Source organism: Schistocerca americana, chromosome 3 (assembly GCF_021461395.2).
Source record: "Schistocerca americana isolate TAMUIC-IGC-003095 chromosome 3, iqSchAmer2.1, whole genome shotgun sequence".
Classification (NCBI taxonomy): Eukaryota; Metazoa; Arthropoda; class Insecta; order Orthoptera; family Acrididae; genus Schistocerca; species Schistocerca americana.
This window is the reverse complement of record NC_060121.1, coordinates 572,198,311-572,215,427: the sequence shown is the minus strand read 5'-3', so window position 1 is coordinate 572,215,427 and position 17,117 is coordinate 572,198,311. Positions and strand designations below refer to the sequence as shown.

At 38.7% G+C, this 17,117-nt stretch overlaps 1 protein-coding gene across 2 annotated transcripts in view; it reads left to right on the top strand.

Moving 5' to 3' along the window:
• LOC124606902 (cholinesterase-like) overlaps positions 1-16,672 on the top strand; it is a 45,770-nt gene extending 29,098 nt beyond the window's left edge. Inside the window, exons 7-10 of one of the 2 annotated variants that reach the window (XM_047139001.1) lie at positions 903-1,084; positions 7,092-7,218; positions 15,204-15,336; positions 16,385-16,672. In XM_047139001.1, the coding sequence (XP_046994957.1) occupies positions 903-1,084; positions 7,092-7,218; positions 15,204-15,336; positions 16,385-16,553 (611 nt within the window). In that variant the 3' untranslated portion in view covers positions 16,554-16,672. The remainder of the gene's footprint in view (positions 1-902; positions 1,085-7,091; positions 7,219-15,203; positions 15,337-16,384) is intronic. The other variant, XM_047139003.1, reaches the window with a different exon arrangement.
• The last annotated feature ends 445 nt before the right edge of the window (positions 16,673-17,117 follow it).

Genomic DNA, 17,117 nt, shown 5'->3' with positions numbered 1-17,117 from the left:
AAAGGTAGAATCAGCGTTCGAATAATTTTGGCATAGAATTTTTGTGTCTTTTAACAGTTTAATCACGTAAATACTTTTGAAAAAATCACTGATTTTTCATATATTCATGCTGGACTTTTATGCTGATGGATATATGATTTTCAGTCGTCAGAAGTGAACAATATAGAGACGTTAATAAATTAGGGCTATGGCTGGACTGTGTGTGTGAGGATCAATATAGTATTCCGAGATATGCTCCAAGTCACATACTCATTATTGGTTGCTTGGAATAGGGCTGGAATCCCTCACTGTTCTGTCAGGGAAAATCTTTTTCGATAATGTATGCGTAAATACATAGTTTTGCACTATGCCATGTTTCTTCTGGGCTGTTATGGATCAGTAAGCAATGAAACTGAAGGAAAGTTACAGCCTGGTGTCAAAAAATAGACCGATTCTCTCGAAAAGCTACAGTGGCTCTGCAAATAGTAACGTTAGTCTCATTGACTTTCACTGACAGTAAGCTATTTAGCAATATAAGGAACACAGTCAGTTGATTTTCTAAATCTGAGTGATTTAGTTCATACGCTATTCGTATAATTTGAATCATAAACATAATCAAACAGACGTATATTATTTAGGAAGATTATTAAGGACATTTTTCTATCCCCAAAGCATCACAAAATTGTCGTCCGAATATCTCCTCACATTCTCAAACGTACTGTTATGCTTCCCCTCTAAAAAGGTAACAAATTGCAGTAAATTCTACACTAGTTATTAAAACGTAAGTTGACATATCGGTAACTTAAACTGAACTATAAATGTCATAAATTAGTATCTTCATTAGTAACTTTAGCTATTTGTAAATTATTAGCTGTTTTGTGGAATATTGTTTGTAATTTAACTGTGGATCAATTTTGATTCAGGGCCATACATGGTTAGCCAGCAAGAATTAATCACGAATCTGAACGAGGCGTTTGACGTCGCTGTTGGACCGTGCCTTCACCTTCCGACAGCAGAAGAGCAGACAGAGGCGGCGTGGAAGCTCAGGGGATTCTACTTTGGTAACGACACCATCTCCAGCAATGACCCAGATCCCCTCGTCAACGTAAGTGCATCTCAAGTCTTTTCAGGTGCATTATGACAGCCAGAAAATAAGGAATAGGACAATCATGTGTTGGCATTCCAGAGAGATAAGGATGTAATTGTTCCTCCTAAAGTATTCTTAAAAATATCACGGAGCTTTTCCCACTTGATCCAGTTCTTGTCCCAAATTCCATCGTATAAACAATTCCTTGTCGAGAACCTCCGTTTCTGTGACCCACTGTCTTCCGCGTTTCCCTTCACGACTACACATTTCTTCCATTTGGGTTTACTGTTATTGACGCAGAGCTATCAATGCCATTGCTGCAGGTAGTTGTTTTTTTATTAAACGTAAATTAAACGTAATATTACCTTATAGTATTAAACATATCCTCTCGTGCATCTCTCATTCAAGTTCCCGTGCCCCCAGAAACACCCATTTCCAATCATTGGTTCCTTATCTCAAAATACGTAATGTAGAATCTACTATGATATGCGTAATTTTGATACTAAGGATTCTGAACACGAAATATATTATGAAACCAGTAAGAATCGGTGTTACTGAATCAGTACTCAGCATTTATTGTAGTAACCTGTATGAATATGTAGTCCCTTTTCTCTCTCCTTTTTCCTGTCATTGCATAGTTAAGCAAAGTGGAAACAACTAGCATACATAAACACCGTAAGTACAGTGCCAGCAAGATGTTAAAATCAAATGTGTGTGAATTCCTAAGGGACCAAACTGCTTAGGTCATCGGTCCCTAGATTTACACACTACTTAAACTAACTCAAACTGACCTATGCTAAGAATAACACACACAACCATACCCGAGAGAGGACTCGAATCTCCGGCGGGAGGGGCCGCGCAGACCGTAACTTGACGCCACAAACCGCGCGGCCACCCCGCGCGACGTTCCAGCATGAAAACGTATGTACGAACTTGTAGTATGAAATATGCAAAATAACTCTGATAGTTTAGTGGATCTCAGTTAAGGTGAAAAACCTTTTGAGAACCAGTGCTGCAAATAGACTCCCTGATTATAATTATCTGATCACTTACAGTGAACATTAAATGGTATGCACCCACACTCTGCCTTAATGAAGGCTTGAGATCTGCTGAGAACGCTGTCAGTGAAGAGTCTGGATGTCTGTGGAGGAATGGGATTTCACTATTTCTCAACAGCCGCAACCAGAGAAAGTGATGGTGTCGTACACTGGAGTCTGGAGCGAAGACGAACTTATCCCAAAAGTGTTCCATTGGGTTCAGGTTGGCAGTACAGGCAGGCCAGTCCATTTCAGGAATGTTACTATCCACCAGTCATTACGACGGGGTGCATTGTCTTGCTGACACAGTCATCGGTTCCGAACTGCTCCTCTACCGCGCCCACTAGCCAATGCTGTAAAACGTGTCCATATCCTTCCGCATTTAGCGTTTAGTTCAATAAAGGTACCACACCCTCATCGTCAAGAATAGCCCTATATCTTAACACCCTCTCCTCGATACCTCACTATTCGCACTATATTCGATGGTAGGTAATGTTCTACAGGCATTCACCGAATCCATATAGTTCCACGGTGCTGCCACAGGGTGTATGGTGATTAATCACTGCAAATCACTCGTGTACACACAATTAAGTCGCGTCGATCTTTGCACCACTTCAAGCGTCGCTTAACATTGACTGCAGTAATGTGTGGCTTATGATGAGCTAATCGATCGTTGTACCCCATTCTACTCAACTTCCTACGCACAGCCATTGTGCTATCTGGACTGCTGGCAGAAGTTTGGAACTCACGAGCGATTTCTTCCGCTGACTTCGTGTGAGTTTTTACAGCCACCCTCCACAATTCTCAACTGTTTCTGTCCTTCAGTACGTGAAATCTCCCTGGTCTTGCTTCAGTTGTGGCTGTGGCTGTTCCTTCACGTTTCCACTTCACAATAACATCACCATAGTCTGCTTAATTCGCTCACGAGATGAACATACAGCTTGATGTTTATAACATCAGGAGAGGCTATGGCCTTCCTTTTTAGAACTAGTTGTAAAACTGACTCCGAATTTTCTATTACTATCTTGGGTGCAAATGTCTTGACGGTCACTATCGAGTGGGAAAATGCAGGGCCCCCTTAAGGGCAGGCGAGTACCCAACTCTGGAGGCAGCTACTTGGGAACCCGATAGTAGTGGAGTGTACCTGAGATTTTCTTAAATTCCAGTGACCACATAGTATTGTCGCAGAATAGCTGTATGCATCAAGCCGTATTTGCTGTTGACAGTAATAAAAATCACAGCATACTTGAAGAAAAGAGTATTATAAACTAATATTAGTTAACTACAGAAATACGTTCCCGAAATGACTCTTACCCATTGAACTCATTGTGCGTAATATTTTGTACAGAAACGGATTGCAATGCAACAGTAAACTGTGAATGGAAGATTATTCAAAATCATAGGCTCCACACTAATGAAAGCGCTGGTTCCATTACCGTCGAAACCTCTGTAGTGTCTAATGAGATAAATACAACAGAATATGCGGCTGCAGATTAAAGCCAAATGTGTATGTAAAGTACATCGATGGAAAAAAAGATCATAATACCAGGAAAAAGTAGCGCAACATAAACGAAAGTTGGTAGCCGTGTTTCTACATATGAAAGATGATGTCTGTTTGAATTTCGCGTCAGTTGCATAAGACTGTTGATTGTAGCAAATCGTGTTTGCTTTGAATACACGCTGTAACGGTAATGACCTTTACTTACCTTTGAGATTGGAGTGGTGAGTTGATGTTAGACAAGAATGCCTTTAAGGTGACTTAGACGCCATTATCAACACCTCACTGAGTCTAATCGAGTTTGTGTAGTACGGCTATGACTAGATGGATGTTCCTTCTGTGATACTTCAGAAAAACTTGACAAAAATGTAGCCACTGTACATAATTGCTGACAGCGACGGTCACGGGAATGTTCGGTTGTAAGAACATCGGACTCCGAACAGCTGCACGGGGGAGCACTATCGAGAGGGAACACCACCGTATTCGGTGTATGGCTCTATCGCTTCGTACTACATATGCACCAGTAATATGAGCAGTAGTTGTCACCACAGTGACACAACAAACTTTTACAAATTGATTACTTCAAGGACAGCCTCAGGCCAGACTGCCAGTAGCGAGCTATCCATTAACAACAAATAACCGCCATTCGCGACCTCAGTGGTATCAAGCGAGATCTCTTCGGAGGGCATGGTAGAGGTCTGTCGCGTTTTCTAATGGAAGCTGGTTCCGCCTCGGTATCAGTGATGGCCGGGTGTTGGTTAATAGGAGGCCAGCTGAGGCCTACAGCCAACTTGTCTGCGTCCAAGATACACTCGACCTACACATGGACCTAAGGTCGGTCGTGTGATTTCGTATGACAGCGGGAGCACTCTCGTGGTTATCTCACTTACCCTGAATCCAAATTTGTACGAGAGTCTTCTGATTCGACGTGTTCTGCTGCCATTCATTGACAGCATCCCAGGGTGTCTCTCCTAACAGCGTACTGCTCGCCCACATACCGCTGTTGCCTTGGCCTACTCAATCACCAGAATTGTCACCTATCGGGAACATAGGGGACTACATCTGACAACAAACGCGTTACCCACAGCCTTCATTAACCGTCCCTGTTTTGACCGACCAAGTGCAACAGGCATGGAACTCCATCCCCAAAACTGCCATCCAGCACGGGTTCAACACAACGCATGCACGATTGTAAGTTTGCATTTAACATTCCGGCACTCACGCCAGTTATTAATGTACCAGAATTTAACATTTTCAATCGCTTATCTCACGCTTACATTAACCTGTGTTCTTCCAACGTTAATCACTTAAATACGTTACAATAAAATAAATTCCCGAAATTTCATTACTCTACGTTAATTATTTTTTGATGCTGCAGTTTTTTTTTCCAACAGCGTATCAATTCGAATTCCTGTCGTCCATCCACATGATATATGATTCTTGTGGCATCCTTTAGAAAAATTGTGAATGACTTCTCACGTAAATTATCCAGTCGGTTATATTTCAATCAACTATCTGTAGAATAAGGATCGCACACACTTCAAACTATAGATAGGAACATAGGATCTCGTGATGTTGTGCTCAACGTATTACCCAGGTGATTCAAAATGTGTGTTTATCTCGGTTTTATATGTGGAAAATACACCTGCTAAATTTGAAATATTTTAACGTCGATTGTCGCAACATGCTCTTCCACATGACATTAAAATTCAAAGATTAATGAGAAAGAAAATTTGAAAACCTCAGTTGAATCTTATCTCTACGCTTCCTTAATATCTCCTCTGCACACCTTTTTTATATTCTTCCTAAGATTAGGGTATAAAAATTCGCGTTAAAGGTTATTATTTGTTACTGTGGGGTTTCGATGTCTGAACCTGTCAACTGCCAGTATCAGTATCTCGGAGACAACTAAAAAGATATCTCACACCGAGTATGTGTGGTTACTTACCAGACCGCTCGATGCGAGGACTGTTTTCTTTCAACATATTGTATAAATCTCAAGTAACATCATACCTTCATTCCTTTTTGTGATCTCATTAGTTTTGTGACAGTCGTGATGAAGACACAGCTACCTACTTTCCTAGTGTTTGATGTCCATAACTTACAGAATTTATTTTAACATGCTTTACTAATATCAATTGAAACTATGCGGTTCTAGAGACCTTTTCAAGTCTCAGGTATCTATAACATATTTATGCAAATTTACATCAGGAATTTTTTGGAATTGCAAAGTTCTCTGGAACCATATAGTTCCATTTGAATGTAACAGTGCGCCGTAGTGATTGCGTATCTACCTATTGAGGAGGAGACTTGGGTTCGAAGTTCGGCCTTGATATAAATTATCATTCGCCGCAGTTATACTGACAGCAATACTTAACTGAACCATATGCTTATTCACTAGTATGTTTCTAGTATTGCCATACTGTTTGTGGATAGGTACTCGGATTTTTGTAAAACGTTTAGTAATTATTTTTCCAGGCAGAAAAAAATAACCAGGTTTCAAATGATTCACTAGTTTTTCATCTCACATGAAGTCTCAGTAACACTTATTTGTTGTAGATGTCTAGGAAATGCAATGTGGTTACAACTCATCTTTATGTATATGCAGTACTCACCAGTTGTAGAAAATCTATGACAAAGGAACTAACACATTATCCCATTATCAAGTTGTATAAAACAAGGAACCACATGCGGCTATAAAACGTGCATCTCTACACAGAAAAACTCTGCGTAGCACTTTCCGTGTAGGCGTTTAACACCCATACAGATCTTAGTTATCAACTGTCCGTATGTACCCAAGTTTGTACTGACATGTTACTTATATGTCACAGTTCCCAACGATGCTGCCGTCTACAGTAAAATCTATGAATGTTTATGTGTCAGTTATAACAAATACTAAATTATTTACAGTACTAAAACCTAAGTAGTTTGGGAAATTCTCTCATAAAATGAAAAATGTAATGATTATGTTTCCTGCAAGAAAATGTTTTTGATTGATTTTCGTTTCACGTATTTCAGACGAATAGCTTACAGCCAGGCTAGATAGACAGCCGAGTTTGTCATAAGTCACATATGGCCACAATTTCAACTAGAATTTCCTTATGTTAAAATTTTCTGCACACAGTTACCCTTAGGGTGGCCCTGTCATAAGTCCCACGAGATTCTTTTTTTATTTTTTATTCATTTATTTTTTTAACTGAACATTGAGGAATGATGTATCAGTAAAGTTCATAAACCGATTTGACAAAAATTTATGTTGTTTATGTGTGTATATCTCTTTTCTGTTCATGTTGTATAATTTGCATATAAAACTAGATAGTACGCATTAGTTGGCAACACCGACACTTCGATCTAGGAAAACCACGACAATCACTAAATACTGGTATTGTGTGATAAAATCTGTTTAGCGAGTAAAAGTTTCGTTTATAGAAATAATGTCTGCTATATCTTTATTTAGTCATTGATGAGAGATACGATTTTACTGTAACAGTTCATGAATGACATCAGCATCTTCGCGACGACAGACGACTTAGTGAGGAAAGTTACAGAGCTGTCCAACTTACCAGCATACTACTATGTGTTTGACTATGGACAGCCCACATCCCAATCAGAGTGGGGTAAGTATAAATACCTACAGTGTAGCTGTATTTACGTAGTGGGGTAGTGTTCATACAACCCCACTTATTCTAGGACATAGGGCAATTTAGAAATGGTAGGAAATTCGAAGAGTTTCTATTATTTAGCAAAGCAGAATGAGCTTGCATGGTTGACACACTATTAGAAGATGACGGTTCCCATCCAGGTCAAAGGGTCCATTGTTCTCCTTATCTCCACTGTAAGACAACCATATCGCTTAAAATCAATAACATGTAACTTTAACTGCATTACGTATTAACTAATCCTAATAATTTATTATCCACAAAGACTTCAAGGATTTCCTCAACGCCAGCAGAGGTGCAAAGAAGATAGTTATCCCCAGTGTTACTAACCATCATGTAAGGAAGAGTTAAGGGTTGCTATACTTTCAACTACGTAGTTTCAACTACTTTTCCAGGTAACAGAACTATCCACTTCCTACATCCAAAAGACACATGTGTATCAACATTAACAGGAAAGTTTGTGCAATTTTTGACAGGGTAGTAAATAAAAAAATAAATAATAGTGAACAAAAATTTTATTAATTTTATATATACATTTACATACAGAAAACAGCTCTTTCCATATTTTTGGTTGTAGTTTCAATAACATCCAGTTCAATTTGAATTTATAATTTAAATACAAATTCTAATTATCTGTTTCTTTCGCCAGCCAGTAACTAGACAAATACTAAGAAACGATGTTCTGATATTTCAATAGATATGAATTTTTTCCTATGGATTGTCTCTTTTATAACTAACGATTATCTCCATTGCTTCTCGCAATTCTTTGAGCTGAAAACATTAGTATACTTTAATTTTTCCTCTTATCTCTTGCATTACACTATTGTTAAAACACTCCTCATCATACTTGGTTTATTTTGGCAACTATTCTGCTATGTATCCTGTAGAAATTTCCATATAAAATATTAAGTTCACAATATGTGCAAACAAATTATCATTAAATGTTATCATTCCATTTCTTTCAATTTTGCAAATGGCCATTTTAATAGTAGGTGCGCAATGTTAAGCTGACCACATTTAGATGCAATGCAATATCCTTTTGGAACAAATCCAAATGATATTGGATGTTTATAAAAAGATGTTTCGAAACTTCCTTTAATGTAACAAACATGTAATTACAAAAGTTTTGGCTAGTTCTTCAACTTACGCCGCTTATTATTGATATTTATAATAAATGCTGATGTTTTATATTACCTAGTTGTATTTGGATTTTTGCATACACTGTGTTTCAAGAAATTTGTAGACCTCACTAGTACATGTGCAATGCTTTCTACTTTTTCCAATTTCAGTTCACACTCTTTCGTCATGGCAGCTATTAGCAACATATACAGCAGGTTTAATTTTTTTGGATATGGTGTCTTCCATTTCCAGTTTTATTTTGCATATCCATGACACCTTAAGTGCACTTAAACGCGCAATTTCTTTAATGACGTAAGTCAGTTTTACGTAACGTTTCTTTTTCTTATGATCTGTGGGACAACATTGTTCGTGAAAATCAGCCATAATCTCGTAATGTCTTTATTGGTTTGTGGGGAACAATATTCCAGATTGGGAAAAATATGGTTATGTAGCTTTAATGAAACCCTTCCTCACACTACTTGTATCTTCTTTGTTGTTCTTGACAGAAAGAACATAGTTTATAATCTTTTCTCTACAAAAAAACTTGTGTATTTAGGATCCATAACCAGAATTTTATATAAGTATCAAACAGATTGTATTTCATGTATGTGAATATTTACAAGGCATCTTCTTTCATCTTTAGAGTGTACAATGGGAAATCATAGCTGCATCAATGTGTCTTCTTTGAGAGTAAAAAGCAATAGCATAGTTTCGTCAAAGGTGTCAAACATACCTCAGTTAATGGGGTAGAAGAGGAGGCCAATGGACAAACAATTTGACATGTAGTTATTATAGGAAAACCCAGACGATCTTGCTACTGACATTGCCAACATAACGTTCAGTGAAATCTGTACACTTCTTAGGAGAAAAAAATTTAAATATCCTTTCGTCCATTACAGAACCATTTTGTGACTGCTTTATGGTGGTTAAAATCTGTGATCAAGCGGACTGGCAGGAACAGATAAAAAAGGTACAGAGACAATGCCAAAGAAATAAATGTGTTGTGCATTTTAACAGCTATCTGTGCTGTATATTTCACAAGTTCATCTCGACGAGACATGTTCTCAAGATGAAGGTACCATTTCGGCTAAATTGGAATGACAATGTGACACAAAGAGGCTTTTTAAAAACAGAAATTCACAGGGATTCACTGGCAGCCATTTCGAGGAAATACAAAAATCCTGTGGTAATACTATACAAACTGCAATAGGCTGACGCTAAAACGGGTGAACTAATTGAAAATGTGCCTGGAAAATTGCAGTAACTTCGAGTAGACCATTATTACGTTAGGGGTCTGGATAGAACCCAAGTTTTTGCTGGTATTTTTAACAAAATGGGAGGGGGTGGAGCGGTGGCTACCGAATATCAGTGACCTTTTGTGCAAGGAAACTATCAAGAAATAAGCAGTTTCTTTGTAAATAACGATAAAAAATTTGGAATAGATTTCTTAAAGTGAGTGAGCTACAACTGTACAAATTTTTATGTTAGTCACAAAGCTAGGGGGAACTAGTTTAATGGGAATCATCTTATTGATTTTAAATCGATCTAAAGCACATGGTTTTGCGAGACACAAAGCTACAGTGTACGATTAGAAAGTGTATCATGTCTTTGACCCAGACCAAAATTGTGTAAGTGCGTTAGGCACCAACAAACAGTATTTACAATGTGCACCACTGTATTCTATATCCAACAGAACAGGTACAGTGTGGTATTTAACAGTGCTCTGCAGTTTGTCTTCTGAGGTACTAGGAATACCCGAAAACTGACTGGTGTGCAAGTAAGTCTTGCAGGAAACCAGCACTGAGAAAACAATGTAAACTATGAGCTGTCTGCCTATAGAGTAACTAAGTGGAGTTTGTGACGTATTCTCCAACAAATATAGTGTTTTACTAAAGATGGAGAAACGTATTTTTCTCAGCCCATAACACTGTTCTCCATAATACTGTATGATATAATTATTACTTAATTAGGATAATTCCTTATAATAATATTGAGGAAAAAGAGCCAATGTGTCTAAGAGACAAAGCTGTTCTCTGCTACAGAAATTAATTGTTTGTGTGATATTAATGCATCATGTATGCCAAAAAGAAGACTAGAAATGGGAAAGATTGGAATCAAAAAATGAAAACTGGAGTATATGGCGTAAACAACTGCCTTAATGAAAGAAAATAAACCTCAGTTGGAATAATAAGAAACTAATGCAGATATACAAGCCAGATTTAAAGTCTCTTTGAACATAATGTACGAAAATATCTGGATGCAACCAGGAATATAAAACATCAGCAAACAGTGTAAATGGAAATGATAAGTAATCATATATCGGAGTACTGGGCAAAATTTTTGGTTTTGGTCACATTTATTTTGTTAAAGGAGGCATGAAAAAATGTTCATAGTGTTCCAGTCCTATCTGAATCCGGTTAATACGAATGGTTACATGGTCTCTAAATGTAACTGACTGTACACGTGCAACTAGAGACGAAACAGCCATTCCATGTGTTTAAAACATGCAAAGGTAATTTAATGTTAATTCGTTCACAAACATTGTAAACTTACAGTTTATACTGAAACTTCCAAAGAATGTGGAGGAGAAGAGTGCCATAGTATACCCAGGAAGATGTGGAATATTAACCAATAGTGTAATTCATGAGATAAGATGCAAAATTAAAACTCCCAACCGCTCTCAGTTACAAGAATTGTAATAAGGAACATAGTTAATGATCAAAGATGCAAAAGATATGGTTTACAGGATAAAATTGCTATTTATTGTAATTTGATGATGTACTTTCTTTTTATTTTTCACATTACTGGCTGGGGAAAGAAATAGACCATCCAAATTTAGATTTAAATAAGAAATTAAAATCATATGGGGTGTTATTTAAATTATGCCAAAGAAAAACAAAGAACTGTCTTCTGTGATTAAATATATATGCTAAATTTAGTACATTTTTGTGCAAGATCGATAATTTTCTTATTCCCTACCTTGCCAAAAATCCTTAAAAATACATTTTCATTGATGTTTCGTATGAAGGAAGTGGGTAGGATGCACCTGAACAGTAGTTGAAACTAGGTAGCTTACTTATAAAAAAATATTTCTTACTCTGTTTCCATGTTTTTTGCAATCCAAGCCTTCAATCCTGATACCAGTCAAAGTCACTGTTCTGTTGCACATAAATGTTAAAGGCACCTCTACTGCATGATTACAAAAAAGTTGAGACACCTGTTACAGTGTGTGTGCGTGTGTGTGTGTGTGTGTGTGTGTGTGTGTGTGTGTGTGTGAGTGAGTGTGTGTGTGTGTCTGTGTGATTAGAACATGAGTGCATGTAGCATACACAACATGAGTGAGGAAACTGATATCTAACAAGAACACGGGAATGGTGAAGATAACTATTTTATTATATTTTATTTTTTTGACTGATGTTGGTAGTGGGGAAATCCTTGACTGTCACTTTTACGATATGAAATCATTGTAATAGTTAGTACATAAGGATGATAAAAGTGACAGGTAGTCAATATGGAGTCACATAGATGCCGTAGAATCGAGATAAGAACAATGGACACCTTGTCTTTGATTGCACCCGACATCTGGGATAATTCTGGAAAACATACAGCCTCATCTCGATTTCCTGACCAATAGAAAAACACCTTTTCGAATTTTCCGCCATTTCAAGAGAACCAATTCTCCTTGATAATATAGGGGAGAAGGTAAACTGTCTTTGACACTTGAACTAAGAGGAGATCTGTCAAGAGTACAGGCTGCAGTCGTATACCCAATGCGCCACTACATATGTAGTACAGTCGTAGACGGAGTTCTGAACCTCTGCCCTTGAAAACTGAAAAAGTAATCCAAAAGCAACAAACTGTCATTGAACAAAGCCAATCATCATAACCATCATCATCATCTTGGACAGTTTCCAGCTTCTGGCTGGGTCTATTTGGAACATAAGCCTCTCCATCATCTTCTATCTTGCCATCATCTCTCCATCTTCACCTTGGCCCAGTCTTCTCCTTTCTTCTGGACGCTTTTCTCCACTCCTTTCAGCCATCTGTCTCTCGGTCTTCCTCTTGGTCTCTTTCCTTCCGGTTTAATATCGTGTATCCTCCTGGGTATCCTCTTCTCCTGTCAATTCTTAACCTGTCTATCTTTGTCCCTCCAATACTGTTCCTCAAGAATTTCATCTCACTAGCTTGTACTTTGCTTTTCTCTCTTCCTTTCATAATCCAGGTTCCGGATGCATACGTCAGGATTAGGACACTGTATGGGCGGTATATAAACTTTTTACTGATTTGGGATACCTCCTTGATCCATATCAGGGTTCTGACACTCTTCCGAAATGCTTCTGGTTTTTCCCTCCACTTGTTTATTTCTCTGACGTTTTTCCCATCTTCCTGTATCAGGCTTCCTAGGAACTTGAAATTTTCCACTCTCCTCAATCCTCTCCCCCTCCCCCAATAACAGTGGTTTCTCTCTCCTTCGTTGTTGTTGTGATAATCATCTCGATCTTACTTATACTAAATTTTATCTAATATTCTTGTACTGTTCGTTCCCATATGTCCAACTGCATTTGTACTTCCTCCTCCTTATTCCACCAAATCAGATCATCTGCAGACAGCATAGCTTTCATCTTTACTTCACCAATTACTTGTGCTACTGTATTCATTATATCATTCATCACTACTATGAAGAGTGGTGGAGAAAGTGCACTTCCCTACTTCAAGACATTCTTCAGTTCAATCCAAGCTGATCTCTCTCCTACCACTTTCACACAGCCCACACTTCCATGGTACTTTTCCCTTATCCTCCAAAAAATCTGTTTTGCTACTCCTCTGTTCTCCAGGGCCTTCATTGCTTCAACGTACACTACCATTAACTTTTTAAATATCCACGAAGGTCATTAGTAGATCTATTCCATATTCATAGTGCTGTTCCTGCAGTTGTCTTAGAGTAAAAATTAGATCCACTGTGGACCCTCCTGTTCTGAAACCACGTTGCTCTTCTCTCATCCCTCCTAATTTTGTCTGAATTCGTGCTTTCAAAACATTCCTAAAAACCTTTGCTCAATGATTCATTAGTGTTATCCACCGATAGTTCTAGCATTTTTATCTATTTTCCTTTTTAAAGATCGGGATCATTAATCCCTTCTTCCAGTCTTCTTTGATAATCTGTTGTCTCCGCACAACTTTCATTACTCGATATATCCATTGTATCCCCGCTTCTCCTGCTACTCTCACCATCTCTACACTTAGCTCATCCAGACCTGATGACATCCCTCCCTTGATCTTGCCAAATGCCTCTTCCACTTCTCCCAATGTAAAGTCTTTTTCTATTTGCTGTTCCTCCTCTTCTTTCTCCTCAGCTTGTCCCTTATCATCTAGGTCTCCATAACACCTTTTTTGAACCTTTATTATCCTCATCCATTATTCTGGTTCACTGTTCCATCCACTATCTTCTCTCCTCCGGCAGCAGTCTTTTAATTTATTTCTTTCTCGCTTGATACTATTCTCTTGTCTCTACTGGTCTCTTCTGGAACCATACCCTAAAGGCTCTATACTTCTTTTGCACCGTATCCCTTGTTTTATCATTCCACTGGGATGTTTCTTTCCATCTTTTTCTTTTCGTTTTTCTTTTCCTCTCACATATTGTTCGACATATTCCTCCCTTTTCCCTTTCATCCGCCCCATTCCTCTTCTACCTTTTTTGGTTCATCCTTTGGGATGCTGGATGCTTTCCTTTACGATTTGAACCTACTGTAGCCTGCTTTCCTCCTCCTTCAAGTTCCATACCTTTATACATCTTTCCTGTTTTTCTGTCCCTTTGTTATCCTTAGTCCCTCTAAGACTCATTACCAGAAAACGGTGGTCGCTATGCAAGGCTTCTGATGGTATTACCTTAATGTCAATGATGTTCCCATTCATCTCACTATTGTACAGGTAGTAGTCAACTATCGACTTTCTCTTTAAGTCTTGACTGTAATAGGTAATCTTGTGGCTCTCTCTTTTCATGAGCCAAGAGTTGTCAACCAGCAAGCAATTCCTTTGACAGAACTTCGTCTTTCACCTTCCCCATTTCGGCAGACCTAACCCTCTCGTCCAAGCACACTTTCATATCCTTGTCTTTCTCTTCCCATGTGTGCATTTAAATCCCCCTTTACTATCACATTCGTCCTTCGCATCTGATTCTGCATTTCCTCTTCAAACTCTTGCTTCTCCTGATAAGTGCAACCCACCTGTGGCACATACACCTGTACTACCTTTATGGTCGTCCCCTGGAGTGATATTTTGATATTCATCACCCTATCACTTATTCTCTTCACTTCCTCTTTTAATCTATCTCTTACTAATATTCCCACTCCATTTCCCCTTCCCTCCTCATTTCCACTCCAATATAGTCGGTAGCCTTTCCTTCATTCTCTCCTTCCTTCTCTTTTCCATCTCGTTTCAGCTAACCTCAATAGGTCTAACTTCCTTCTTTCCATCATGTCTACTATCTACTCCACCTTTCCAGTCAATATCAATATTAGATACTATTTTGTTACAAAACCTATGCATCAATTTGAAAGCTGACTGCTTCTTACTCATGCATGTTGGTTTAGAAATCTGAAGCTACTACAGTAAAAGAATACCCTTCTTAATTCGTCGTTGTGTTTCTAAATTTACGTGCTTTATGCTCAAAGCTACATTACATTCGAGAAACTGAATGATTCATCTAGTAGCCGTACATTTGTGAACAATTTATGGGGAGCTGCATCCTCAAAATTTGTCTCTTTCATTAAGAATAAGAAAAAAAACTGTCTTAGTTTTGTTGGAGAATGGCTGTACGGTTGCAGGTGTTCTTCATTCTGGGGAAATGCCCTTCCTCTTCCTAAGGAAAGATACAGAATACAACCTGGACCCGGAGTCGGAGGAGGAGCGCGTCCGCCGGAACATGCTGTTACTTTGGACTAACTTCGCTAAATATGGGTAAGAGCAAGGAAACTGTTGCTTTTTGCGGCAGTGCTTCGCAGTACGAACAATGTCACTTTACATCACCATTAAAATTTGGCAAAGCAGCAGATGAATCATCCGCCCTATGCTTGCATAAATCTGTAAGGGGCGATCAAAACTTTTCCGTTTCAGGTCGTTGATAAGCGTGTATGTAACACAACGCGACTCCAATGTGGGTACGTGTGCCGACATGTAGGCTAAGTACTAGTGTGGCACTCGCGTCTTTCCGACGTGCGTGCGGTAAATGCGGAAACGTGAACTGTGACGATGTCAGTATCAGACAGGGCGAACAATCTGTTAACTTTTCTTGGCTGTCGAAGGACAAACACCGGTAGACATCCATCGAAGACTTAAGAATGCTAGGGGTCAGCATATCTTTCGAAAAGCACTGTTATGTAATGGTGGTGCTGCTATTTCATGTAACGCACATCCCCGAATCGCAAATTTCGAAAAGCATAAGATATCTACCAGCCCTGTTGTCCCGCTCTCTCACCATACGGTTGTAACACCTTCGGTCCCTTATAGGTCTCGATGGGTCGACGATTCCTGTCGGACGAGCACATGCAGTAGGCGGTTACGGATTTCTTCACGCCGCAGGACACTGTGTTTTACCACACACGTATCTTCAACCCAGTGTGTCACTGGGACGATTGTCTCAATGCCCACTGAGAGTTGCATATAAAGTCTTCGAACGGAAATTTGTTGATAGCCCCCTATAATAGTTCCAGATTACAGTCCCGTGAGGTCTCTACATACTGTCACAGAGAGTGCATGTAACAGGCGTAGGTTTTCCCTTACACTGTTTTCTCTTTCCTTTTTGCTGCAAATGCGTACATGTTAATATGCAGTGCGTTAAGACCATTTTGGGAACTCAATACCTCTCACAATTACTCTGAATCATATCACTAAATCATCCCTCTAACATACCTGTGTAGTAAATGAATGCAGTGACAGCATTAAATGAAGCATTAAATCATCGCAGTTGTTGTATCGTACAATAACGGAAGCTGTATTTACTTTCTAGGAATCCAACGCCGGAAGCAGACCCTGTAGTATGGGAGCCGTACCACCTGACAAATCGGGCTTATCTGCTAATGCAGGCCAACTTCTCGCTAGCTCACGACAAGCTCGGCGAACGCATGGACTTCTGGCATGAGAATGTTCCTCTTCTTCCTTTTCCCGACACCTTCTAGAAATACACTATTCTTAACAACAGAAAAGCTACGCTAAGCCTTCATAAATACTTGTAATGAAGTTTAGGACACAATTTCATTCGATGTGTGTGTAATTAAATCACTGAATTATAAGAGCAGCCACATCTGTATTAAAATCCCGTCAGGAAATAAATCCGGAGCTTCCTGCGGTGCTTGCATCAAGAAATGATCTTAGTGTTCGCAATACGCAAAATAGAATCTCTTTAACCAGGAATTTCATGGACCTTTTTATGGAGGTTTCATAATTTCTTGAAGTTCGTACTACTAGCTTAATTAAACTATAAGTAAACTGTATTCCTAAGACATTCAGATGACTATTGTATTTAGATAATTACCATTCTACTCACTTAAATATTAACCCAGCATTAGCGCATAGTCAGTAACTATTTACTACAAACGGGAAACACCTCTTCTCAAAAAGTCTACGTGACTACGTTTTGTTCTGAACGGTAAACAAAGAGCTTCTCTGTCTCTTTTATCATAGATGCATATTTTATTGTATAGTATTTCTAAACACAAATAGACGATAACGCTATAATTACA